The sequence below is a fragment of the Carassius gibelio genome, chromosome A9 (genome assembly GCF_023724105.1).
Source record: "Carassius gibelio isolate Cgi1373 ecotype wild population from Czech Republic chromosome A9, carGib1.2-hapl.c, whole genome shotgun sequence".
NCBI classification, from domain to species: domain Eukaryota; kingdom Metazoa; phylum Chordata; class Actinopteri; order Cypriniformes; family Cyprinidae; genus Carassius; species Carassius gibelio.
In genome coordinates, this window is record NC_068379.1 from 13,526 (window position 1) to 40,734 (window position 27,209).

Consider the following 27,209-nt stretch of genomic DNA (forward strand, 5'->3'; position numbering starts at 1 on the left):
AACTCGAGCCCCCCTCTGGTGGGTGAAAGAAGGGAAGTGGCTTATTGTCAAGAGCTACGGCCTGCAATTTATGACGCCCTTCATCAGGAGTTGCCATGAATGGTGCCTGTTCAGTTTCATGATACACGTTTAGAGTGACCACAATAATCTGGCACATCTGATTCGATGTAGTAAACAAGGTTATTATTAGTCTTACTCATTTTCCCTCCAACATACAACTTGCAGCATGAGACTAGGCATGAAATAAAAATGCACAGTCATTTTCCATGCATGGGTCATTGAAAAGTGGACAGATGGACTCATTGATTATGAGTGTAATCTAAGCCTCCTTGTACTGTCGATGGACTCTATAGAAGTTAAGGTGTGCTTTTCCTTCTAAACTCTCAGTGAGGAATGATGGGAGATCTGCTTTTGATTTAGGAAGACTGATTTTTTTGGCAGGGTTTGGATCGAGACTAAAAAATAAAAAGAGACAGTGGAGTTAATTTTATTTATTAAATGCTTTATATATTTATATTTTGCAAATTATATTATTAGTTTTGGGATCTTGTTCAGGACGTTATGCGCAAGAAATTTGATCAGTGGCCTCAAATAGTGCGCAATTTTTAAATCATTTCAATTATGATTTGCTGGAAACACTTTAGTTATGTGTTATAACTCATATAACTTATAAGTTGATTGAATTATTTATGATGTGAATTTCATAAAATCCTAAAGTGTTTTTCATTTCAGATTTAAATCAATATTGAGTAAATACTATGAATATGTATGTTATTTAAACACACATGCGTGCACTGCACACACAAAATTGAGCTTATAAATCAGCTTATAAATAAGCTATTAACTCATACGGAATGATTTTTCTTGAGAATGTAGAAATGCAGACAGTTTTCTGGAAGTGGTAGGTTTGGGTGTAGAGTTGGTTTAGAGTGATGAATGTATGGTTTGTAGAGTATAAAAACCATTAAGCCTATGGAAAGTTCCCGCAAGGATAGTAAACCAGATGTGTTTGTGTAAACCGTACAATCTCTCTCAACATCTTTCACTGAATAAGTAAGGTCCCACAGATTCTTGGAAGAATTGGAAGAACAAAAACTCAGCTCAGGTAATTCAGGACTCATAAGTCATTGGTGCTGGACAGTCTAAACTCTTGCTCTGTTTTCTCTCAATTGTGGACTGGGGAGGGATAGACAGGCAGCCGCTTAGCTGTGTGTACTTTGTTAGGCAGATAGGCTTCCTGCTTTCCTTCTCTCTCTCTTTTCTCTGGCCATCTCTTCTCACCGAGTTCTCTGGAGTTGCAGAGGGGTGTGGTGAGCTAGTGTCACATGACACTGTGGAGGTGGAGTCAGAGAGAAGCCCAGAGACTCCAGCTGAGGCTCACACTGGAGGTTTAAGGCTGAGCAGGGACGAGCAGAGGGTAGGTCAACACACTTTCACTCTCTTTTCCTCTCCTTTTCCTTTTCTCTTACTCGATGTCTCCCGTTCTGTTTGTGTATTGCTCCCTCTTGCTTTACAAGCATTGACTAACATTGCAGAAAAGATCACTTAAAAACGAGCAGGACTTTTGTTGTTTACATGTTGGTGTGTCTGTAAATACATGTCTTTATAAGTATCATTTTTCCATGTTCAGGCCTGAGACTCGGCCTGTTTTCCATGTTAGAGCTTCACGGATGTTTAAACTGGAAGGTTCTGAGAAGGGAAGATTTATTCGGTCTCTTTAAGCATCTGTGAGTTTGCAGAGGGGGCGTGTTTGCCTGTTCCGCTCTCCTTTTTCATCTTCACTCCCTGTCTGCACCTTCTGTCTTGGCCTTGTAATTAAACATGTGCAGGTTACAGGGCTGCATGAGACCCAGACATGCTAGCCCTATGTAATTTCACCTCCTCAAAGGCTCATTTTTCCTGAAATTTTTCTGTAGGTAGGGTTTAATTTCACCCCAGGATAAAACATAATACAAAAATTATATTTTTTATTTATTTATTTGTATTTTGTATTTTTTTCTTAAATGATAAGAAGCCTTTTTAACACTATTAAGTTAATTTTATTTTTTTATTTGCACGTTTGACTGATTGTATTTGGGTACTAGATTGTAATGTTTTTATTCATGCTGATTCGGGGGGGTTATGTAATTATATATATATATATATGTATTTTTTTATTCCTGTTGAAACATAACAATAATGGGAAATTGGATAAAGTTGCTTAATTGACTCAAAGAAATATGTGATATCAAAGCAAAAAACTAAATCCTGAAAACACACTTCATTTTCTTAAATATATATTATACTGTTCATTGGCCTGCCCACATCCTGCAGGGGACCAGGAGAGAGTCCACACACTCTCTTGTTCTCCATCTTGGTCACGTCTATGTCATTATCTTTTTTGTGTGTGTCTGTGTGGGGGGAAAAAAAAATTCTCATCCATTTATTTCAGCCCTTTTCAGTTGCTACCAATGCCAGTTTCACAGACTTATCACCATTTGTTGAGGTGTTAAAAATATGGGAAGAGTAACAGCAAAGTCAGCATTTCATTCTGTTGTCAACAAGGTTTGGCATACATCCATAGCTTAATGTGAAATAAAGTCACTAAACTAAAAATCAATAGTTTAGGCCAAGAATCATTAGCACACTCTGTGTGTCTCATTGTAGGTGGCCATTCGGAGCATGTCAGAGACTGTTAGACGTACTGAGAGCCAGAGGTGTTCACTGCTAACAAAGTGAAACCACTTTTGTTCCTCGTTTGGGAGAAGCTCCTCATTTTGATGAGTCATCTGAAACGCCTCGCTGCCCTTTCTCTATTTATACAGTCGACATACTCATACTCTCCCGAACCCAGAGCAGCAGACCTCTGAGGGTTTCAGCCCACTTCCACTGAAGACTCCACATGACTTTTAGAAGGATTCTTGTGGGATGGAAATGTTTTCTATAATTGCCGTTGTTGGGAATATTCGTGGTGTGTGTGTTTCTGCTTTCCTGTATATGTCTGCTAGCATTAAACCCTTCGGTCTTTGGCAGTAATGGAGCGTGGTCACCCTGTACCTTCTGTGGTGGAGAGAGCCGTGGCGGTTAAGTGTCAGAAACACCTGCCTGGCACATGCGGTTATCACAAGCATGCTTTCATAGGCACTGCGAGTGTCTGTCACCACATCTGTATAACCAGGACTGATTTGCAATGCAAAGTATTGGGGAATGTCTAATTTAACGGATGGGAAGAAATAAAATGTCATTCTTTTTCATTATAATGCTTTCAGTGGACTATTTCAGTGGTCATTCTTGTTCCTGTGAACAACCGAATCCTGTTTACCATCATTATGAGTGTAAATTATTCAAGTGACTTTCAACATAAACATTGAATGTCACCTTAGGCTATTTCAGCATAAGTAAACATTCATTTTTGTTCATAAACAGTAGCTTGTTTTTCTGGTCCGTTGACGTTTAAGGATTGTCTGGCGGTTTTTCTGTATTTGATCACTTTTAGTCATGAGACCTATTTCTAGGATCAGCAACTCAAGATGCTTTTCTGAGCATTTGGACAGTCATATGACTGAGCTAAGTGAATGTGTTCATTTATCTCTATACAGATAGCGTGCAGGAATCTCTTTTTGAGCCTGCTTCTGAAGAACTGATAGTGAATGTTAAAAGGGCCTTTTGCAACAGGAATTCGTGTTTGCCTGAGAACTGAAGCCTGCTGTGGAATCGCTTTTGTTTTATCTCTCATCTGATCTTTCATGTGATCTTTCACATCGTAGAAGTTATGTCACTGTGCTGTTTTAGCTTTGCCTCCATTCCCAGATGCTGTGTTTCTTCTGCTTGTCGTCAAGTCCTGCGCTCTCACATTGAGGTCAGATCCATGACCCGTCTTTCAAAGGTCATTCCGGTCATTCCACAGATACACTTTTACCCCTCTAGACTACCGTTGGATTATGTGTTAAGAATGCCAGGGACAGATTTCCAAAGGTCCTATCACTCCAGCTATGCTGTACAGGTGGCTCATATCTAGTTAGCCAGAGCAAAAGATTGTGGATGACTTCATTTCGACTGAAAGTTTGTTGGCAGAACATTTCCTCTTTGTGCATTTAATATTTTGGCAGTCAGGAACGTTAGTACACATACTATAACAACATTAGGAGTTGGTGAGCATGTTAGCCAAGTCACACATTTATTTTCATTTCAGTTTCTTCAAATGTAAAAGTGGATGAGCATACCGTTTCGGAATGTTTCCTGTTCCATATTGTTTTTCACACCATTCTTATCGCTCACTCGCACTTCTGCTGTCTTTTGCCAGTTTGGGAGTGCGATATCCCTCACTTCCAGAAGTTTTTCCATTGTGTGCATGACTCCATCTGCTTTTACAACCCCGAGCATCAGAGGTCATCCTCTCCGGCCCAGCACTCTGTGGGCTAACACTCTGTGTTTGTGTAGAGTTAACATCAATTTCCCTTCTGCATTGAACTGCTCTCTGTGGGAGGCCACCGCTTGCTTATTCCCTCTCTCCTTTTGTCTCTCTCTCTTTCCCTCTCTCTCTCTCTCTCTCTCTCTCTCTCTCTCTCTCTCTCTCTCTTTCTCTCTCGCGTTGATCTTCCCACTCTGACCTTGCTTGAATTATTCTGTAACTCTAACCGGCTGTATCTTGGCTCTGTGTGTCTTTTGTAGTTTTCCAGCACTTAATCATAATCTTTCATATAATTGTATGCATCTTGTTGTATATTGCATATCCTCGGGCATATTCCAGGCAGTACTTTTTTTCTTTACTTTTTTTCTGGAGTCATTTACTTCTGAGAAGTGAAGGTTTTAGCCAAGTGATGGCTCCCCTGAGTGCCCCCCCCCCCACTATCTTTGAAATGGTAATGGTACCATTTGACAAAAATATAGTGTAGAAGACAAGATATATGTATCATCTTGCCATATTTTTTTTCTTGGAATCATATTGGGGAATGTGTAAGGAGAAGAACAGACATATTGAAAGAGTTTGTGACCATTTTTCCAGAGCTTACAGGAAATGTCTTATCAGCTAAAGTGAAGTTATTTCTTGATTCTGACAAATCATACAGGTGCTTTCATTAAGGCTACAAAGGTTAGTGATGCACCACGTATTTGTACTATATTGGTTATCAACATATATTTAGTATTTTAAAGTAATCTTTATAGCTCAATGTTGGATATATATGCATTTATTCAGTAAAATCAGTAGCATTTTGAAATAATACTACAAATTAATATACCTAATAAAAAATGTAAAAATCGTATGTAGCATTATAAATGTATTTTACCGTCACTTTTGAACAATTTAATGCATTCCTGAGAATAAGTGTATTTTAAATGTATTTTGACGTAGTATAAATAGTGAATCTTTTTAGATCAGATGTTAATATGAAAATAACTATCAGTTTATCAGTACTGAACAGAATTTCCCCTACTAACAGACTGTCTCAATCCTATTCAGCTAAATATAATCAGTTAGTCTTAATAGTTAGAAGACCACTCTTGCTTGTAAAGATGCCTTTCTTTTACAGATGGCCCAAACAGGAAGTTGCTGCTAATTCATGAATTATGGTCTCACAGCTTGATCTGAGCACTGTGGACTCCGCTTAGTCTGGGCTGAGACTGTTTCTTTCACCGTATGCTCTTGTAAATCCTCTGAGGCCACGTTACAGGTGTCCCACCATGGACACAGTCCGTGATTTGCAACCTTTACCTCAGGCTGGGAGGAATAAATCAGTCGTTCAGTCTGACTTTCTCTCTTCGTTCTCTTTGCTGGCATCTATTTACAAAGCTATTGAATGCTTGGAGATTTGACAGCGTTAGGAAAAAAAAGAGTATGTTTTTGCCTGTAATTGAAAACAGAGAACGACTAATATGGTCCCAACTCGAGTTTCTGATGGAAAGCTTTGTTTTTGTCTGTTGAGATCTTGGGGTCTTGTTGGATTGTTTTTAACTAGTCACTGTGTTATGCAAAGGCTAATTTAAAAAATAACATATAATGTAAACCATAGTTGGATTTTCACTGTTGATGATAATAGCTGCTTGTGTTGTTTATAATGGCAGGAACTGTGATATGGTTCTCATTACGTCAAAAATGTAAAATGCTGTTCTGATGATGGCTTGGAAACCGATTTGTTATTTGCATGGATCCCGTGCTGGTTAAAAACAAGTCTCGGGGTTCCAACATTCTTCAATCCAGGAAACAGCTATCAGCCACAGGACTGTGTTCACCTCTCCTCTCACCCTTACGTTGTTTTTCTCTGCGGGAGTTTCAGTGTTCAGTTATCTCCTCAGGCATGGAGTCTGTTAGCGCTGGAGGCCCCCAAACCTGTCAGTCGACACCGCGTCTGTCAAAGCAGTTCACCTCGTGAAGACTCACAGGAATGAGAGAGAATTGCATGCATTTTCACAACAGCCTTTGATCTTGAGTTATTAAAGTGCCTTTTAAAAAATTTTATGTGTAAATCTAAAAAAAATATATATATTAAAAAATATATATATATATATATATATATATTGTCACGGGAGGAGCACAAGACAGACACAGTGGGCGTGGCGTCAGGCCTCGGAGAGGATTTTATTAACAGAAATCATAAAACAAAGGGAATAAAAGTGGCCAAAGGGGGAAAGTGTCCAAAATAACAGGGAATCTGGTGTCCTCGTCGTGCTGCGGGATTTGTGTAGGTCGGGCAGTGTTCATCAAGGAAGGGTCCAGGCAAGGGGCGGAGTCCGGCGGCCGCACGCGCTCCCCTCCTTGGTCCGGGGCGCGAGGGGCGGCGGCTTCTCCTAGCGGCCGCGTCTCGCTCGTTGGCCGCGGCGCTGGTAGGGGATGGACGGCCCGGCATCCTGGCCCGTCGGCCGTGTATACGGGTGCGGTTCCCATCCGGATCGCGGGTCCGGCAGCTCACGTCTTGGTGGCGCGGGAGTCCCTCAACGCACCCTTCCTGGACCCACGAGGACACCAGTGTGCATGCACGGGGAAGAGACCGGTCTCCTGAGGAGAGGCGCGTTGGGCTTTTAAACAGCGGCGGGGATGAGGCTCCATTCACATCAGGTGTGCCCCATCACACGCCGCCAGCCCTGACTCGTCCAGCGCCCCTCCTCTCACACACCCACTCCAGTCGGGAGCCTGGTGAAGGGCGGCGATTTAGGACGGGGTGCCGGTGATAATCAGGGAGGAGGCAGCTGACTCGTCACATTCCCCCTCCCAAGCGACATCCCCGTCATCAGGGCGCCGCCCACACGGGAGTGCTACCATCCTCAACCAGGCTCCAAACGGTCGGAGTGGGCGGGGCTTCCTCTCCGGGCGGTCCTCCCTCTCGCAGCGCACCAGAACAGGGACAGAGAAACCGGGTTTTAGTGACAGTCTCAACCAACCACAGGGTAAAATGACAATGGAAAAGTCACTTACCCCTTGTGTGGCTGGGAGGCTGTCCCCAGTTTTCCTCCGTCCCAGTCTGGGTTCTCACGAACGTTTGCAAGCGAGAGGGAGTGACGTCACCAGACGTTTCCCACTGCGCTGTCTAGGCTCCGCCTTGCCCGCATTCTCCACCAGTGTCACGGGAGGAGCACAAGACAGACACAGTGGGCGTGGCGTCAGGCCTCGGAGAGGATTTTATTAACAGAAATCATAAAACAAAGGGAATAAAAGTGGCCAAAGGGGGAAAGTGTCCAAAATAACAGGGAATCTGGTGTCCTCGTCGTGCTGCGGGATTTGTGTAGGTCGGGCAGTGTTCATCAAGGAAGGGTCCAGGCAAGGGGCGGAGTCCGGCGGCCGCACGCGCTCCCCTCCTTGGTCCGGGGCGCGAGGGGCGGCGGCTTCTCCTAGCGGCCGCGTCTCGCTCGTTGGCCGCGGCGCTGGTAGGGGATGGACGGCCCGGCATCCTGGCCCGTCGGCCGTGTATACGGGTGCGGTTCCCATCCGGATCGCGGGTCCGGCAGCTCACGTCTTGGTGGCGCGGGAGTCCCTCAACGCACCCTTCCTGGACCCACGAGGACACCAGTGTGCATGCACGGGGAAGAGACCGGTCTCCTGAGGAGAGGCGCGTTGGGCTTTTAAACAGCGGCGGGGATGAGGCTCCATTCACATCAGGTGTGCCCCATCACACGCCGCCAGCCCTGACTCGTCCAGCGCCCCTCCTCTCACACACCCACTCCAGTCGGGAGCCTGGTGAAGGGCGGCGATTTAGGACGGGGTGCCGGTGATAATCAGGGAGGAGGCAGCTGACTCGTCACAATATATACACACGCACACACACATATACACAGTACACAAACACACACATGTATATATGTGTGTGTGTGTGTGTGTGTGTGTGTGTCAATGTTTTGGCTTTATTTGTCTATAGATGACTTATGTAATGCACAAATCTTATGCACTAAAATGTTCCTTTAAATTACCACAGCTGTTTGCACAAGAAAACCCATCATGATAATACCCATAATATTATAATTAAGAATTGAAGGGTGAATTAGGACTTTAGAAGTTTCTTGCAACCAGGCACTGAAGGTTATTTTTAGGGGTCCACCGATCATTGGCGCTGATATTATGTTTTTTTTAATGATTATCAGTATTGTTCATTTTCAAAACCGATTCACCGTTAAAACAACTTAATTTTGAAACGCGCTATTTGGCACAAATGACCACTCTGTGGCCTAAAACAATCTCTGCCCATCTGATTTGTTGGGAGTCATGAGTCCGAACAATCGATGCAGAATACACTCACACTCTGAGAGCGCTTGTTAACTGGAGCTGCTTCAGTGTTCACGCATCAATTGTGTCTAAAAGGTAAGGCAGCACAGACTTTGCTTAAATTGCAGTCCACTAAAGTTACAATGAAGTTGCAAAACACCTACATTTTATCTATGATTTCTGAAATATGGAAAACAGATGCATCATTCACAGTTGGGTTATTAGCAGAGAGAACAGAGCAGGACTTGAATATCGGTGTTATCATTTGCATATGCTTTTGAGTCTTGAGAACTCACTTGCGTGTTTTCATTTTCTGTGTGCCCATAGATTGCGAGAAGGAGAGTTACAGCATTTAATAATTATTAAAGGAGTTGGCAAATGTGATAGATTTAATACAACAGTTCAATATCAAGTACTGCCTGATTTCGCTCTATTATAATCAATGAAAATAGTTCCAAATAAAGTAAAAGATCCGCCACTGCACAAACTCTAAAAGTTTCATGCATGAAAGTGCGTTTTTGAATGAATCTATTGAGTCAGTGATTCAATATTACCCATTATGAATTCATTCCTGAATGAATCAGTCATTCAAAAGGATCAATTGACTGAATGATTCAGTGTTAAAAGCAGTGACTTGCCGCCACCTGCTGGTGGTTTTGGTTTTTTGGGTGTAATTTCAGTTATTTAAATAATTTTAATATTTCTGTATTCAAAAATCTATATTTTAAACATTAATCTCCACATAAATCTATGAATTTAATTGCACTCATGCCACCTCCGAGCCTCATTAAACATCTGAAAATGTACCTACAAGCCACTTTTGTGTTCTTCTGTGCAACCTCTGTAGTACAAATACATTTTTTATTAATACTAATTTTTATACGATTGATAACTTATTTGTCCTATATTAAATATACATTTTTAAAATCTTATAAACAAATATTTGAATTTGACAGATGCCATTGCAGAGGTAAAAAGAAAATACCCCTGTAAATCACTTTGAGTCACATGACACCTCCTATTAGGAAGAGTAATTTTTTATCAGAATTTTTGATTATTGATCAGAAAGTGCTCCTTGTTTTTGTTTGACATGCACTCCTGATTACAAAAAGAAAAACACTGCTCTTAAACCTGGTATGTGACGGTCATGGCTGTGGAATAGGGTTAGTCCGAGGAAGAAAATTCAGTCAGAAGATTTATATTTTGCTTTAACACCTGACTGACTACTATAATAATTATTACAACTATTGTTTAAAAGAATAATCACACAATACGCTATTTCTTTCATGTTTTAATTTTAATAGTAAACCTTTTGTTTGCCAAAAAATAAAGTTTAACTTTTACTTTTATTGTGGGAGAACTACACTCAACCAACACCAGGGAAGGCAGTTTGTCAGAGCCCTTGTTATTCTTAATTTTGACATTAATTAAAATTTTTACAAACTATCGGTTATCGTCTATTTGATCGGTAATGATCAGTATCGGCATCGGCCTTGAAAAACACATATCGGTCGACCCCTAGTTAGTTTGTCTAATACATTTTATGTTGGGACATACAGTAATCTACTCAAGCAGGCTCTGATATTCCATCTTAGCCTTAATTTAGTGGTTTTTTTGCTCTCTTATAATTGGATTTGAATGTCTTCCAGCTGTTTGTAACGCTCAGGCTAATGGTACTGGAGCGTTATGGGGTCACTCTGATTGTGCGCAAGCACCTGTGTTCACAGCTCCTTTTACAGGCATGCATTTCCATCCTGTATGACAGGCTGTGGGGTCAGTTTACTTTTCTGAGTTGCACAGTATCACTCAGGAAAGACATTGCACGTGGCCCTGGATGAAGGGAAATCATAGGTTCATTGGTCAGCTTTTGTTCCTCTGTTGTGACTCTGTCTGTCGTCAGGGGGTTTCTACACTTTCAGTATGTTTCATAGTGATGGCTGATGGGTTTATTCCATTAGATGCTGAAGCTGTTCCAACAACAGATGGGTACAAAAATGTGTCACAGGCAAACATTTCTACATAACACACTTCTGAAGAACTTCTAGTACATTGCCAAGAAATCCTTGATAAACTGGCATGATAAGTTCTTCTCTGAAGAGAAAAATGTAAGTGAAAAAAGGTTTCAAATTGCTTTACCTAAGTCAAAAACAACCCAGTGTTTGTGTTTGATCAGGCTTTGTGCTGTTTGTAGATTCCTTGGTCAATACAGGTGGGCTTTCTAGAGACCTCCAGCTATTGTAAAGCACTCTCCACACAGCCAAAGAGGATCTCCTCCAAATCACCCTTAGGGCAGTGAGTGAACGCTCTTTTCTGGAACTGCGTTCTAGAAGATCCCATTTGTAGATACAAGCTGCACTCTGAACCAAATAAAATATCTCATCTGCATATTTAACCATGTAGCCTAACACATAATTTGATTCAGCATTATTTCTGCAGTTGCAAGGTACTTTTTTGTTTTGTTCAACAAGGATGCATTTAATTGATCAAAAGAGACCTGTTAAAAAAAGATTTCTATTTTAATTAAATGCTGTTCTTTTAAGTTTTCCATTTATCAAAGAATCCTGAAATAAAATGTATTTCCATTTTCAGAAAAATAGTAAGCAGTGCTGTTTTTAAAATTGAGCGCCAAATCAGTAAATTAGAATGATTTCTAAAAATCATGTGACACTGAAGACTATAATAATAGAAATAATGAAGCTAAAAATGTGTATTTTCCACCACAAAATTTTATTATATTTAAAATTATTTTTTCCTTTTATTATTTTAAGTTTTAATTTCACAATATCTTGTGAAATATCTTATGTCTTAATGGGAATGCTTTACAATATTTAACACTTATTGACTATTAACTCAGCGGTTTCCCTCAATAAACTCATAGTTTGCTGCTTATTAATAGTTAATATTGTAGTTATTAAGTTTAGTTATTTGGTAGGTTTAAAAGATCTAAAAGGTATGCAAAATATGGCATTACTATGCGCTTTATAATTACTAATAAACAGCCAATATGCTTGCTGATAAGCAACTAGTTAATAGTGAGAATAGGTCACTGTCTTTTACTGTATTTTTGGTCAAATAAATGGTGGACATAAGAGCCTTGTTTTAAATCTTACCAACAAACCACCCCAAACCTTTGAACCGTATTGTGTGTATATATACATACATACATAATATATAAATATATAATTTACATATATACCATATATTTTAAAATGATAGATGTAAGGACAGGGTGTGTGTATCTATTTTTTTTTAATGTTTGTGGTTTCTGGTTTGAAGCTTTAGGAGCCGATTTCTCTGGCCCAGAACTTTTCTGTGGTGGACATGTGTGAGATGGCTATAGATTGGAGTCAGGAATCAGGCTAAATACTTTTCTGGTACTAAAACTGTTTGTCTTCTGTTCCTATTGAGGGAGTTTTTTTATATTGGCCATTTATGCTTACTGGCAACAATACAGTGGCTTTGGCTAAAGTCAGCATGGGCCTTTTTGATGCTGCTTTACCTCAGTTTAACCTCCGTTGACAATGGTAAAAAAAAAAAAAAAAAAAAAAAGAGGCTAGGGATGACCTTTTCATTGAAAAGTCCACCACCAAAGTGCTCTTTCAATCTCTGCATTCATCACTTTGTAATTACCCAGGAGAAGGATGTTGGGGCGGATGCCAAGAAGTGGAATGAAGGTGATTCCTGCGAGTTGGAGGGGATGCGAATGGTTTTAAATGAACTGAGGAAGTGGTCTGTTGGTCATTAGAGGTGGAAGCTAGGTGTGTCTCCTCATCGGCTCCAGTGTAACTGCAGAATAAACAGTGTAAGGGAAATATGACTCTCTATTCATACAGCTTTCTTCATAGGAAAAGTGTAGTTAGCACATGCCTGCCATCTGTTCTCAGAATACTTATTCAGAGCAGAAAGAGCTAGATCAGCTGTCTGAACACAGGAGGAGTCACTCCTCATTCAGGTAAGAGTAGGAGTGTTGTTAGGAGCCTTTTCCATGCTGGATGGGTGTTTTAGTTGTTCCTCCTGGCTTTACGTTAACAAAAGGAAGCTCAGAGTGCAATCCTGTCAGCATATTTGTACATGGAGATATCTGACTAAAGACACTGAATAGAACAATTTAGTGAGTTATACCATATCAGTTATTTCCCCCCAAGTATCTCTTCATATTTAATGTTTTCTTTTAATGTTTTGAATGCTCCAATTCACTTGTAGAACTTAAAGCCATTGTTTTAATTTTTAGTTTTTTATTTTAATAATTAGTATTTACACATGTATTCATATACACAAAATAGTACACAATTTTTGGAAGCTGATATTGGACAGAATTTATGTCCTGTGTATCATACTCCAGTTCACTTGTAGAACTTGAAGCCATTGGTTTTATTTTTAGTGTTTTATTTTAATAATTAGTATTTAGACATGTATTCATATACACAAAATAGTACACAATTTTGGTAGCTGATATTGGACAGAATTTATGTCCTGTGTATCATGCTTTTTATTTGTATTGGCTACATATTTAGACAGTACCCTATTTATTTATCTATTTAGACAATAGTGTGCCATTTTAATATCTGACTATGTCTAATATCTTAATGTCAGATGTTTAATGTCTTAATGTCAGTGCATCAGTATTTTAGTTTTCAGTGTTTTCAAACTATTTATATTTATTTATTTTATTTTGAGAGTTTTAATTGGGTGTTTGGACATTTACATATGTAGACAAAATAGAGTATGATTTTAATATCCGGCATTTATTGGTTACTATTTAATAATTTAAGTTTGGTAAGTGTTTTATTTTTATTTTTTATTTATTTTTTTAGAAATTATTTTAGACTTTATTTGAAGTGAAAAAAACTGTATAAAATTCTTATATCTGACATTTTATTGGTAATTGAACACAAATTTAATATCTCTGTGCATCAGTGTGATCATCAAATTACGGTTATATCGCACATACTTATCCAAAAACTTGAAAAGTTGCATGTCTGTTCTCTGTCTTATGGTTTTGACCATGAAAGGAAATGAAAGAAAATTCAAGACATGACAGAAAAGTTTTTTTTTTCACTGCTCCGGGTGTGTGTTCACGGTGTGTGTGTGTGTGCACTTTGGATGGGTTAAATGTAGAGCATGAATTCTGAGTATGGGTCACAATACTTGGCTGAATGTCATGTCACCCTTCACTTTCATGTCCAACTCTTTCTCATCACAGTCTAGGTGAGACATAAACATATCTTTCTACACACTGGTTCAGTCTTGTCACCCTGTCAACTGTGAACACACATTTTAAACGTATTAATTACTATTCAGATGAAGTTTCTGTGCTGATGGTTGCCCTCTCGTACCTGTAATGTAATGTAATGTAACATTGGAGAGTCTGTGGGGAAGCGCGGGTCTTTAGTGAAACTATGAATCCAGTGGCTGTGGGTTTGTTGGCTTGACGCCCCGTCAGGGTGGAGAGAAGCCGGTGGGCTTTCTGAATAACTGTAGCGAGCCCTGAGAGCTGCCAGTGGATCAGGTTACTGACTTGAAGAATTTTAAACAGCTTTGTCTGCAGGAAGGACACGCTGATCTAGCTTTGAGATGGGGCTCCATAGACTTATGTTTGCATCTTCTACCTAAAAAAGAAAGTTGTCCAAACATTTTGTTTTGTCTAGCCTGATTTTTCTCTGCTACCACAGTGATAACATCACTACATGAGTGTCTTATCACTGATTCTGGGTGTTTCCGACATTAAGGAAGTGGTTCCTGTCTTTTTATCACGAAGGAGACTGGTGGAAAAGTCACAAGTAACAATCTTGTTGTATGGAAGAAAAAAATGCCTGTTGAATTGTAAATAAAAAAGTAAAATGCTTTTGGCTTAAAATGTATGCTATATATTGAGGCCTAGTTTAGTAACTGTCACGGTACCCTTTAGACCTGGAGTTGAGCATTTCTTATGTAGCTAATGTGTGGATATTTATTTTCCAGTCTGTCTTTAGCATGATTGGGAGGAAATCTGATCTTTCTTGTCGCACTTGAACTCGGGATGCTTTTAACTGAAGCATTTCTGTAATTTACGGAACTTTAAAAATGTTGAAAGAATGCATTCAAGATACTTTCTTGGATTTCCTTTCATTGCAACCACTCGGAAAGATAAGAAATGAGATTCCAAGTCCTTTCTCAGTCTGTCAGGGTGACGCGCTTTATTTATCAGTGCAACCTTGTTACAGATTACTTACATAGCTGAACGACAATGCATATGCATTTACACCCTCATGTGGTCAGAATCTGTTCCATGTAGTTACAGCGATCCGATCATATTCCAGACACAATGCGGCTTGGCTTTCTGCGTAATGTAATGTAGTGTGATCCCAACCTGATCTTCGAGGGGTCATAAGATTGGTTACTTTAAATAATGTCAGTAGATGATTTGGAGAAGGCCTCTTTCACATGATGGATGCATTGGAAGAGAGGTGAGAAAATTTTTGGCCCAATAATATGCCTCAAATAAATGGATATTTATTGAAATTGAGAAGTAAAAATGTGCTAGCTGGCTCCAGGCTGGAGAAGAGTCGCCTGTTTATTATGTCTGTTTTCCAGCTATGTAGAAGCACCTTCTCTCCAAGAGTGTCTGTAACAGCTTATAAAATACCCTGCAGTCTAGTGCTTTTGATTGCATATGAGCGTTTAAAACAAAATACCCCATGATATATGATAGACTCCTCATTGCGTCTTCTCTTCTTGTTTGCAGGGTCAGAGGTCATTTCCAGCTACAGCAGCAGTAGCATCATGGCAGATTCGGTTATCTCAGAGATGCCCCCAGCCATGTGCCTGGAGAAGCCCAGCGTCGACTTCAGCTATGTGGGCATCGATGCCATCCTGGAGCAGATGAGGAGGAAGGCCATGAAACAGGGCTTTGAGCTCAACATCATGGTAGTGGGTGAGTCAACATTTCAAGCATTGATCTCTGAAAAATCACTCTTAAATGCTTGCACTTCGTTTTTTTCTTATAACCAAGAAGCCATTTTAAAATCTAAAATTGTATTTGAATCAGATTTTGTCATTTTTTCCCCTGCATTGGTAATTTCAGTAATAGCCTTAGCTATAAAAATACTCTGTAATTTAGGCATTTGGTGAAACCGTAAAAAAAAAAAAAAATGAAGTGAAAGTGCCATAAATTATAATTGTAGAGAACCATTTAATTACTTCAACCTTTAATAAAACAATCTTATGGTAATCAAAGCTTCAATTTTCCATAACACTTCCAACCACACACCTACGCGTGGCAATTACACGCAGGGTTCATAAGCAGTGCTCAATTAAATGCCACCAGTCGGGCTGTGTTATTCCATGTGCATTTTTATATTCTTACATGTTTGTGTGTTCCTACAGTATGTGTGCTTGTTCATGTTTTATCTTTAGGCTCATGAGATTGCATATCTGTTGCAGTTTCTGTTTTTAGTTTGTCAAATGCATTAGTCTCTTAGTAAGTTTAATTACACTCAAATCTTCAGAAGACGAAGAATAAAACCTGCTGTAATTAAACTGACATTCATGATCGTTCTAGTGCACTGAGTGTGTTGTTTAGTGTTAGCTTACAGTACATTCTCAGAAATGGTAATAGTCAGCAATACTTGACATGCCACATACTTTAGGAGACTTTGAGATGTGGTGCATTGATTAATAGTGGTTGTTTTTTTTAAATCACGCTCGCAGCTAATTTCATTGGTCTACTCACTCACACAGTCACCTGTCGAGAAAAGTTCAGACTTCATGAATTCAGCTAGTTCAGAGTGACACAGTAATGCTGTCAATCAGGACGGGCTAACAATTCTATCTTAAGTTTAAAAACTTAAACTGAGGGTGCTTTCACTCTAGTACATTGATTGTTTTGTAACGAAACCAGGATTAAAATTATTACAATGTTTATTTTTTTCTTGGTGTGGTTCGCTGTCACAGCAAAGTTTCTAAACGGACCAAATTTGTTCATTCAAGTCACGCACTAGTAAACCGTTCTCTCATTGGTCAAAGTTCCACAGTTTATTTTCCACTGCTGTCATGGCAGTCATCCTTCAGGATGGAATGACAACAGCTTTGCGGGCTTATTGTTATTGTTTTTTGTAGCTGTCGTTATATTAATTTATCATTTTGAGCAGGAGTCCAGGATTCATCTGAATTTTAAAATAAAAAAATACGAAAAATGCACCTACTAGGAAGAAGAGCAATACGACACCATTATAAAAAAAAAAAGTGCGATTTGATTTTGAATGCCGAAGACATGCTTACCCACTGACATTTGTCATTTCTGTGTTGATTTTACATATTCGGTAGTTCTTTGATTTTCAGTCAATATAGGAAAACAGTTTTGATGGTGGTCGGTGGAAGGACAGTGAAATGAAGTGACATTCAGCCAAGTATGGTGACCCATACTCAGAATTTATGCTCTGCATTTAACCCATCCGAAGTGCACACACACAAAGCAGTGAACACACACACACTGTGAACACACACCCGGAGCAGTGGGCAGCCATTTATGCTGCGGCGCCCGGGGAGAAGTTGGGGGTTCGGTGGCACCTAAGTCATGGTATTGAGGGTGGAGAGAGAACTGTACATTCACTCCCCCCACCCACAGTTCCTGCCGGCCCGAGACTCGAACTCACAACCCTTCGATTGGGAGTCCGATTTTCTAACCACTAGGCCACAACTTCTCCAAAAGTGAAATTTGAGTGTTGCAGTGACAGCTTTTTATATAACTTAAGAACTAGAAAAGACATTGCTTACTTTTTCAACATCCCCGCCTGCATTCTATTTTTTCATGTGAATGAATTCGCTGGGTTCGACGGCACTTTACAAACAAATGCATAAACTGATTACAGTGGCCTTCGTATTTACCTCCATATGACAGCATGCTGTGTGCCATCTTTTTTTATTGCTCACATTCAAATCTGATATCGGCCATATATATAAAAAAAAAATTCTGTTGTTTAGCTTTTGAAATCAAGTTGTTGAGGTCTTACAGTTTGCTTGTGAAAATGTGTGAATAACTTGAGACAAGTGTAGTTTGGAATGAGGAAATAAGAATGTAAATTAGGGAACAATGTGTGTTTTGAGTAATGTGATAGGGCAAAATGTTTAGGGCATCACCTGGCGGTATTTTTCCATTTCAGCATTAGCATCCCAGAGGATGCATTCCTGTATTAAACCTCATGATTTATGTAGTGTTTACAAGAGGAAATAATTAGGAGCTCCACTGGAGACAGCAAAATGAACCTGTACATGCACAAGACTGCAGCTGGTTTTTCACGTGTGGCTCTCTGGGTCATTGTGGCCAAACCTGCTGTTGACTTAACCCAGTCAGAGCTCAGAGAGCCAACCCTCGCCCGTTCCCAGCTGCAGCCCGTTTGTTCTGACTCCTGTCTCTCATTCCATCACATTTTCCTGAAGCAAGTGTCAGAAAGTTGTGCAGAAAGGAGCAGGCCCTCATTACTATAGTGTGATGAGACCAAGGCTGACGGATGTGAGCTAGCGAGGTTGAAGGAAACCACAGCTAAACACAAGCTCCTGTTAGCAAGAGCCAATGAAATGATACAGTAGTTTCATTCAAACTTCAGAACAGCTCGAGTGGAAGTATCATGATCTATGAATGAAGAAGTGAATATAAACAGAATTCAACATCCTTTGAAGTTTTCATGTTCTGTTGTTTTACACTGATCTATTTAGTCTTTTTGGCAGTGATCAAAAAATATTGCAACTGTTTATTTAAAACAAATACAATAAAAATGTCCTCTTCATTGCATTTTACCTTCACACTAGCTTGTGTACTAATATTGATTCTAATTTAAACTTGGCAATTTTTTTTTATGAATATTATAGGCTTAATTGTAAGTCTCATATGTAACCATCTTCTGTCTTATGTAAATGTACATTGTTTCATGTCTAAATGAAATTCAACAAATTTTTTAAGATTGATTGCATTTATTAGAAACAAACATATATTCATAAGTATTTACGCCCTTTCAGTCAATATAGACATTCAACTATACATTTTCAATTGGATTGAGATATAGAATCTGACTTGGCTTATTAATGTTGTTTATAAGCCATTATTGTGTACTGTAGCTTTGTGTTATCTTATCACGGTGTGTATGTGATGATGGACAGTGTTTGGCCTGCTCCAAATGGGGTGTTTAGTCTGACAGCCAAAAAATGGCTCAATTCTTGTCTCCTGAAACCATAGAAGCTTCTTCCAGCTGGCTGCAGGGTCTCCCACATGCCTTCTGGCACTGTAGCCGAGATGCCATGTGACATTTCTGAACAGTGGCTTTCTCTTTGCCATCCTCCCATAAAGCTGTAAAGCTGTCTCAGCCACTGAAGCGCAGACCTTTTCAGCGTATCATTAGTCTCAGTTTTTGGAGAAGAGTTACAGCTCTGCCATGCTCTTTCTGTTTCTTAGTGATTGATTTGCTGATAAACACAAAGGGATATTTAATTGAGTTTGCCAAATGTAATTATTTTTGAAGTTATTTTAGATACTTTTGTATAGATGTTTTCACTTTGACATTAAATATCGGTAATTCGTCAAACGCTAATGCCATTTTTAATGCCCTGAAGTGAATATTCTTTTATCTGTTTTTTTTCTTATATCAGAATTACTGTAGTGTATTCCAATCTTGTGTTGAAATGATTGTTGTACATGTGTACAGGTCAGAGTGGTTTGGGGAAGTCCACACTGATGAACACGCTCTTCAAGTCTAAGGTGAGCCGTAAGTCTGTCCAGGGCATGCCGGAGGAAAAGATTCCCAAAACCATCGAGATCAAGTCCATCAGTCATGGTAAAGCTGCACAGCTAGACCCATTTTCTGTCATTTTTACTGAAATGTGTCATTTATACATTATGCGTGGCCATCACCCATAATGATCTTGATTTAACACAGACTAGAATTCAACAAATGCTTAATTTCATCAAGCTTAAGTGGACATGCTTTATTGTGTGCGTTCATTTTAATGATGTCGGCCATCTTTTGCACAGATATCGAGGAGAAAGGAGTTCGAATGAAGCTGACGGTCATAGACACACCAGGGTTCGGTGATCAGATCAACAACGAGAATTGGTAAAGTAGCCTCCAGTTTTGATATGATCTAAAATGTGCTTAGTTCAGTCAGATTCTTTTCTGTGAAATATAAATGACAGTCTAAAGCAGTTCTGTGAGTGTTGGCCGGTATAGCTGTTCTGGGCACGCTCTGCGCCCATCTGTGAAGCCATGCTTGAAGAACAGCAATCAAACTCTCCAAAATAAACCCGCATGCCAACATCCCCAACCATCAAAGTGATCCTGATCAGCACTTCATTGACTGGAAAATCCTGACAGCTCAATATAGTGTTAAACACTCTTAGTCAAAATATAGTTTCATGGTGAAAAAGTGTCATTACATTTTCCTCTCGTTCTGTTTCCTTTCAACAGTTGGCAGCCCATAATGAAGTTCATCAATGACCAGTATGAGCAGTACTTGCAGGAAGAGATCAATATTGACAGGAAGAAGAGGATCCCAGACTCACGAGTGCACTGCTGCATATACTTCATACCACCCACAGGACACTGGTTAGTGAGCATACTTTAGAAGTCACTTGAAACACATCCTTATTTACCTAAACATCCATGTGAACATAAGTGGATCACTCTAAAGGCCTTTTGCTGCATAAACCTCATGTCTAGTAACTTATATCAACTCTGTTAACATGAATACGTATTGTATGTTTCTTGCCTAATGATTATGTAGAATAAAGGGGAGATGTCTAGGAATGTCAGGCCTCCAGAGGGCAGCACAGTTCCTCCTGCAGAATGAGAGTCATGTTCAGTGTATAGTCAAATCAAGTCGAGCTGTCTTGAGATCTCATTTTTGCCCATTCAGTTTACACTTGAACACACTAACTGTGACCAGATATAAATAGCCCCTAAGACCTGTGTTTTTAGAAAAAGGACCTGTCTGGGCATCTTTAATTTTAATACATTTAGCTTTAAAACTGACCTGCTTGTAAAAATGGTGTTGAGTGGAGTCACCACACTTATTTTAACGAGGCCTTGTATAACACATAACTGCTTTGGCTGGAGGGCCAGGCTTTTAAAGATGTGACTCTTACAGAAACATTTAGCAGGCCAAAAAGCATTTTAATTTCAGTATGTAGTTCTTTGGGATTTTAAAACATTTTATAGATTGAAATGTGCTTTGCCCTCCTGAGCAGCTATAGTTTACATCAGGGATTATATTCACTGTTTAGCATGAGCACATCTAATAATATCTTAGTGCCAGATCAGGTGGGTGGCCTGTGCTGTTGTTTCTCTCTGATGGAGAGTCATTGTGTGTGCTTGCGTTTTTATGGCTGATGTTGGTCAGCATGAGTTTCCAGGCTTTCTGCATTCTTCACATACTGCAGGATGGTTTTTAGTGTCCTTTACAATAAAATGTGTATATGCATGTGTGCACATGCACAGTTATCCGGACAGAGGCACGACACACATTAGCCGAGATGCTTTCTGTCTGTCAGACATTACTCTCTTCAACCGGTTTTGAAGAAGATCTAAGGACCCTGAGCACACATGCCAACCACACACCCATGGATTTGGTGTCTTGATGCTCCGGAGCATTTTGTGCACGCCTTTCTGTGGGCCACTGTGAAGGACTGACTGTTTCATGTCCATCCAGCACTGCAGATGTCACTGCCCAGCTGCGTTCTGGCTTTGAAGAGCTCGGGCTAATTAGAGTCAAACAGTCAGCCACAGAGACTACAGACTGGGTCTTCTGCAGTCACGCCGTCAGGACATTTGTTCAGTTCTAAAACTCTTCCTTTTCAATTTTTTTCTGTTTCACCATCAAAGGTCTCCTTACACCTCTGTAAAAGCATTGCGTGAATACTCTTTCCATGCCCAAGCATCTTTAGAGTGCGTCACAGCTCAGAGCATGTGTATGTGTGGTGGTTATCGCTCTCTGGCGGTAGTAACAGTTTTCATTATAGTGCTTTTAAGAAGTGCACTCCATCACATCACCTTCTCCTTTGTCATTTTCCTCAGTCTTAGGCCTTTGGATGTGGAGTTCATGAGACGTCTTAGTAAGGTGGTGAACATCGTTCCTGTCATCGCGAAGGCTGACACCCTGACTCTGGAGGAGAGGGACTTCTTCAAAAAGAAGGTGAGCTAAGGTTTGATTGGAAATGAACGACTGTTGTTGCTTTCTTCTTTACAGAGTTCATGTGCTGCTATACTTTATTATTTTGACAAAATATTGTAGATACTGACTGTCATGTTGTGTTGCTGGTCTTTGTTAGATGGCTCAGTGACGTGACTTTATTGTCTTGGTTTATTAATTTATTTTAAAAAGATATTTAAAAATTCCATTCATACATAAAAAGTGATTGGTTTGCTAAATCTTTTTGTAGTCAGACATGTCAGGATGGTACAACTGTCCTAATATCATAAATCGAAAGAAAAAAATAATTGGAGTCTTTAAGTCTTTAAGTAGTTTGACTTATCCTTTTCTTTTTTAGATGAATATTCTTTTAACATAATATTATTTCTCAAAAATGAAAAGCTTCAACAGAGCCGCTTTACTGCGTATTAATATTTGAAAAACACTTTCAAATCAAACTGAAGTGGTGCAGAGTATCTTTAAATACCATTTTTATGATAAGGTTAGTTCAGCTTGTGAAATGTCACACAGTGTGGCAAAAATACCAACTTAATATGAAATTGTATGCTATGAAATCATGACATTTTTCTTTATTGAATATAGGAAAAAATAAATAGAAAAATGATTTACATATATTTTATTCAAACTTTTAATTAGGATTGTACACGCACGTATTCAAGGTGTAAGGAAAACATGTTAAAAGAACATTACACGTAATGTTTTGAGTCATTAAACTTACATTTTCTTGAAAGGGGCATTAATGTTTTCAAAACTCTGTTTCGGTTTGCATTTCTATTCTAAAAACTTAAAATATATATATATATAAAAAATAAATATATTTTTACAAGATTATTCATTTCCTTTATCGTGGACAACACTCATATTTTATTTTTATGCCAGGCATGTTGTATGAGATAGAATCAGACAAAATACAATGTGGATCTGTGTGTGGCAAGCCCCGGTGGAATAATGTGAACACAGTCCCACAAACCGGTGCATTGATGTGTGGAAGAACTAGCACGTGCTGTCATGCTCTTATTCTAGCTGTAGCTGGCAAACTGAGTCTTTTTCTTCCCTGAGAGATTTCCAAGACTGCAGATGGTGGTGTCTCTGCAGCTTCTACAGAAACACTACTGCCCTGTCAAAGCACTAATGCAGCTTTATTAATGATATGATGGTGTGTTACACCATTAAGACAAAAAACAAGACTGTCTTGAGTCTCAAACTTAGTCTTTGCTTTTGATTATTCTGATTCAAAGCCACAGTGGACTTGTTTATGCAGTCTAAGACACATGGTATGATGAAGTGGAGGTAAGCGACATCTGTTCTGGGGTGTTAGTTGCGTTTCACACACAATACAGTAGCAGTAAGGAAGCACTCGCCAGCATCAACGGCTCCTTGTGCTTGTGCTGGCGCGTCTCTTACAGGAGAAACACATGCTGTTTAGAGCACAGACATTGATCTTTCTCAGGTTTGGAAAAAGATCCCGACAGACTCCAAAAGCATTTCTTCTCTTACCAGCAATGGACAAAAATCCCTTATTTTTCAGGAAAAGTATAAGATCCATATCAGTTCTAGTGTTGCACAAAATGGACGCACTCAAAATCAATTGGTTTCTGTTGCAATTTGAAATATTTTGATGAATGGTTCTTACGAATGATAACATGATTCTTAAGCATTTATCCAGATCATGTATGCGGTACTTTGCTCCTGAAGGACTGTGTCATTTTCTTATAGATCAGGGAAGAGCTTCGAGCCAATGGGATTGATGTCTACCCACAGAAAGAGTTCGACGAGGATGCAGAGGATAGAACAATCAATGAGAAAATAAGAGTGGGTTTGCAGGACATTTAGAAAACATCCATAGTTCATTTTAAAAACCGTGCTGATGTTATCGGTTTCTTTCCTCTGTCCATTAGGAGATGATTCCTTTCGCAGTTGTAGGAAGTGACCAGGAGTACCAGGTCAATGGGAGAAGACTACTGGGAAGGAAAACAAAATGGGGAACCATTGAAGGTATTGTGACTCTTTGGTCTGTAAACCTCTCTAGAGAAGAGCGAGGGAATGTGATTAGCAGACTCTGCAGACAGCAGCATTCCTACAGCACATCAAGGGAGCTCATTAACCGCAGACAAACATCAGAAAGCCTTATCCTCCGTAAATGAGGAGCCACTCAGAAGACCATTATGAGTGCCTCGTTTTTCCTGTGAGTCAGCGTCCTGCTGATGCCTTTATCACCGAGCCTCATTGACAGGGACTTCACCATTCCCCCTGTTCCTCAGTTTAATTACTTATAATAATATTAGTATTGCTTATTACTTCAGAATTATTTGATGGAGTGAAAGAAAAGCATTTATTTAGATTAGGAATCTTTTGTAAAATAAAAATCATGTTGAATTTACGATTTTAGCATTGTAAAATGATGTATTATTAAGGTGTATCATTTACACAGACTAAAGTTTTAGTTATTGTCTGTTCTAATCAACACGATGCCACTGAAGCCGTCAGAAGCTTGCTGTCTTGTTGACTTGTCGTTGTAGAGTAATGTACAAGCTTGTTTGAATAGAAACTATCCGGGCGGTTGATGTACTTAGCAGCTCACATACCGTAGTAAAAACACTTTCATTTTTGGGAAGATGTTTTGAGAGTCAAATGACTCTGTAATTATCCTGTGATCGTTCTGAAGAGCTCGACTCCTCTTATTAAAGGCTCTCTTTGAAAACCTTTCATTTCCGGCACTGGATGTCTTCTCCGTGGTGGCTTTCTTGTTCTCTTTCATGGAGTTTGACGTAATCTATAATTCATAAACATTTTTTCACATCCAGGCAGCTGTGGATTTGTCACAGTGAATTTGTCAGGCTCGCAGGGCTATCTTTCTGGAAGGCCTGGGTTTAAATTGAATTAGTAGAGATTGAGGTGATAATGTCTCATCTCTGTCCACCTCCCCCCGAGGATACCTGCAACAGCTCCATCTAGTGAACAAGCACTTAGTGCTTTCTGTGGCTCCAAATGGCTAGAGAGGAAGAACTGAACTGATCTGTTTACTGCTCTTTGTCTTCTGTTTGTGACTCATGTTTCGCTGTGTTTTGGTGTCTGTAGTTGAGAATATTGCCCACTGTGAGTTTGCCTACCTGCGGGACCTCCTCATAAGGTCAGTCTGTGTCTGTGGTCAACAAACCGTATTACTAGTGTACACTTTGTCAAATGTACACTTTGTAACATACTTTAGATCTTAAAAGTATATATTCAAATATAAAATATAAATATTTAAAGGTTTAATTAAGGAGTACAAGTTCTTTATACACTTAAGTGCACTTAAAAAGTGTGCTTTGTAGCATGTCAGATTTGTTTTATGAAAAGTAGATTGGGCTTTAAAGATGTACACTTACTTTTTGTTGACTAACTTACTAAAGCACATGTAATGATTTAACATTTTAACTGTAGTGTTATTTGACATTTAAAGTTAATATATATTTAGTATATGTACTAAATTGCAACTTCTTTACAAATGTGTAATTACAAATATATTTAAATGCTTGTCATACAGATTTCAATAGAAATGACATTAAATGTTATTTTAGTTTAGCATAAATCCTTATCAGGATATTCAACAGTGCCCTTTAACCATAAGAAAATATAAATACTTATATACTGTAAAGATGAATTGGTCTGAATGAAGTCCTAGTTAAGATGGTCAAAAGGACACTCTGAAGTTTAGATAACTGCGTTTACAATCAATCTAAACTATAATACTTGATTTTCATTTAAGAAATGAACGTGAATTAAAGTGTCATTAAACATTACTGTACATTGTTTAAAAGTATATTAACTCTACTCTTAAAAATATTCTAAAGTGTACAGCCGTGTCACTAAATTGGAAAATGTAATCTGTCATCATTTGCTATTTTCTTGTCACATTTGTTTTATCCATGCAGTGAAAGTCAGTCAAAGTCAAATTCTTGTTTAAGCATTTTGAAGTAAAAAAAAAAAAAAAAAATGTAATATCTTCTTTTGTGTTCCACTAAAGTGGGTTAAAATGGGTGTGGACCTAAGGGTCAGTAAATGATGACAGAATTGTCATTTTTGGGTGAACGATCACTTTAGTTCTAAGTGAACGTGTTCGTGACATCTGCATTATTCATTACCCATCATGCTGAGCTTGTTTTCGTCATTCTAACGTGTGATTGGCTCATGTCCTGCAGAACTCACATGCAGAACATTAAAGACATCACCAGCAGCATCCACTACGAGATGTACCGAGTCCGCCGGCTCAACGAGAACAACACTCAAGCCAACGGCCTCGGCGAGCACCATCCGGCCTGCCACGAAATCTAACTCCCCATCCAAACGACCCCTCCACCCCCACTCCTCGCTCCTCTCCAATCCCCAATCCTCCATTCACCTCACGCTCTGTCCCGCCCCCTTCCTTCAGCCATGGCCTGAGGTGAAGAGGTCCATCTAGAGAAACACATAATGACTTTACCTCCCAGAAACTCCAGCACAGTGCCCTTAAACCCTCCCGCCCACTGCATGGGCACCGGAGGGCCGCAGAGGTCAGAAATCCAGCCGCTAAAGAGCTTCTCCATATACTGCATGCGTTTGACTCGATCTGCTGATGCTCCAGGTCTGTGTCTGTGTGCAGAGGCTGATTATGAGGCCGCTTCTGATTGGTCAAAAGCTCGTCACATGCATCCCTCTTCCTTTTGATATTTTCAGGAGATTGCTCAGAAGGCTCCTTTCTATGTGATTTGTTGAAAGCTCTCTTAATATTTATGCTTCACTTTGAGCGGATAAGTCATCTTCTGAAACCAGAGCTGGTGTGGCAGCACCATTATAAAACTACAGGTTATCTGATGTCTTTCCCTCCAAAATGTCTAATGGTTGCCTATGGCATTGTGGAGAACCTGGTGTGCCGTTGTTCCCGTCACATCTGTGCAAATAATTACAGGATCCCTGGTACCGTATAAAAACCGTCATGATTGAAATTACAGCTTTGGGATTTGCGTTGGAAAGATTATTCAAACTGAATAGTATTTATGTCGATTAAATGGGATTGTTATGTTCTTATTTAGTGCAGAATGTGCCCTGAACTGGAAGGAGAATCACAGTTGGTTCAATAGGCTTTTAATGAATCATTTAATTTAGTGTACACACCGTTTTTATCAGTGCCGTTTATCTGAAACCTTCCAGACCTCCTCGTTCTCTTCCAGTCATGCCAAAAATGTGGAAGTCTGCACCATCTTTTGTCAGTTTAAGTGTCTTGTTTTGTCTTCGCCTCGAGGAAAGGGCCTACAGGAGAGGGAACTCAAAGTGCCTTAAAGCTGCCTGCCACATCTGATGAGGAGCCACTTTTAAGAACGGCAAAATTCCTCCGGCTTTGTTC

The 27,209-nt window shown here is 39.5% G+C and overlaps 1 protein-coding gene across 1 annotated transcript; it reads left to right on the forward strand.

The window, feature by feature from the left end:
• Window positions 1-1,302: 1,302 nt before the first annotated feature.
• LOC128019374 (septin-9-like) lies at window positions 1,303-27,209 on the forward strand. Its single transcript, XM_052605338.1, has 10 exons — window positions 1,303-1,417; window positions 15,396-15,584; window positions 19,348-19,476; window positions 19,674-19,755; window positions 20,107-20,244; window positions 21,712-21,829; window positions 23,564-23,659; window positions 23,746-23,842; window positions 24,926-24,977; window positions 26,029-27,209. The coding sequence occupies exons 2-10, from the start codon at window positions 15,434-15,436 to the stop codon at window positions 26,159-26,161; spliced, it is 996 nt and encodes a 331-aa protein (XP_052461298.1). The 5' UTR covers window positions 1,303-1,417; window positions 15,396-15,433; the 3' UTR covers window positions 26,162-27,209.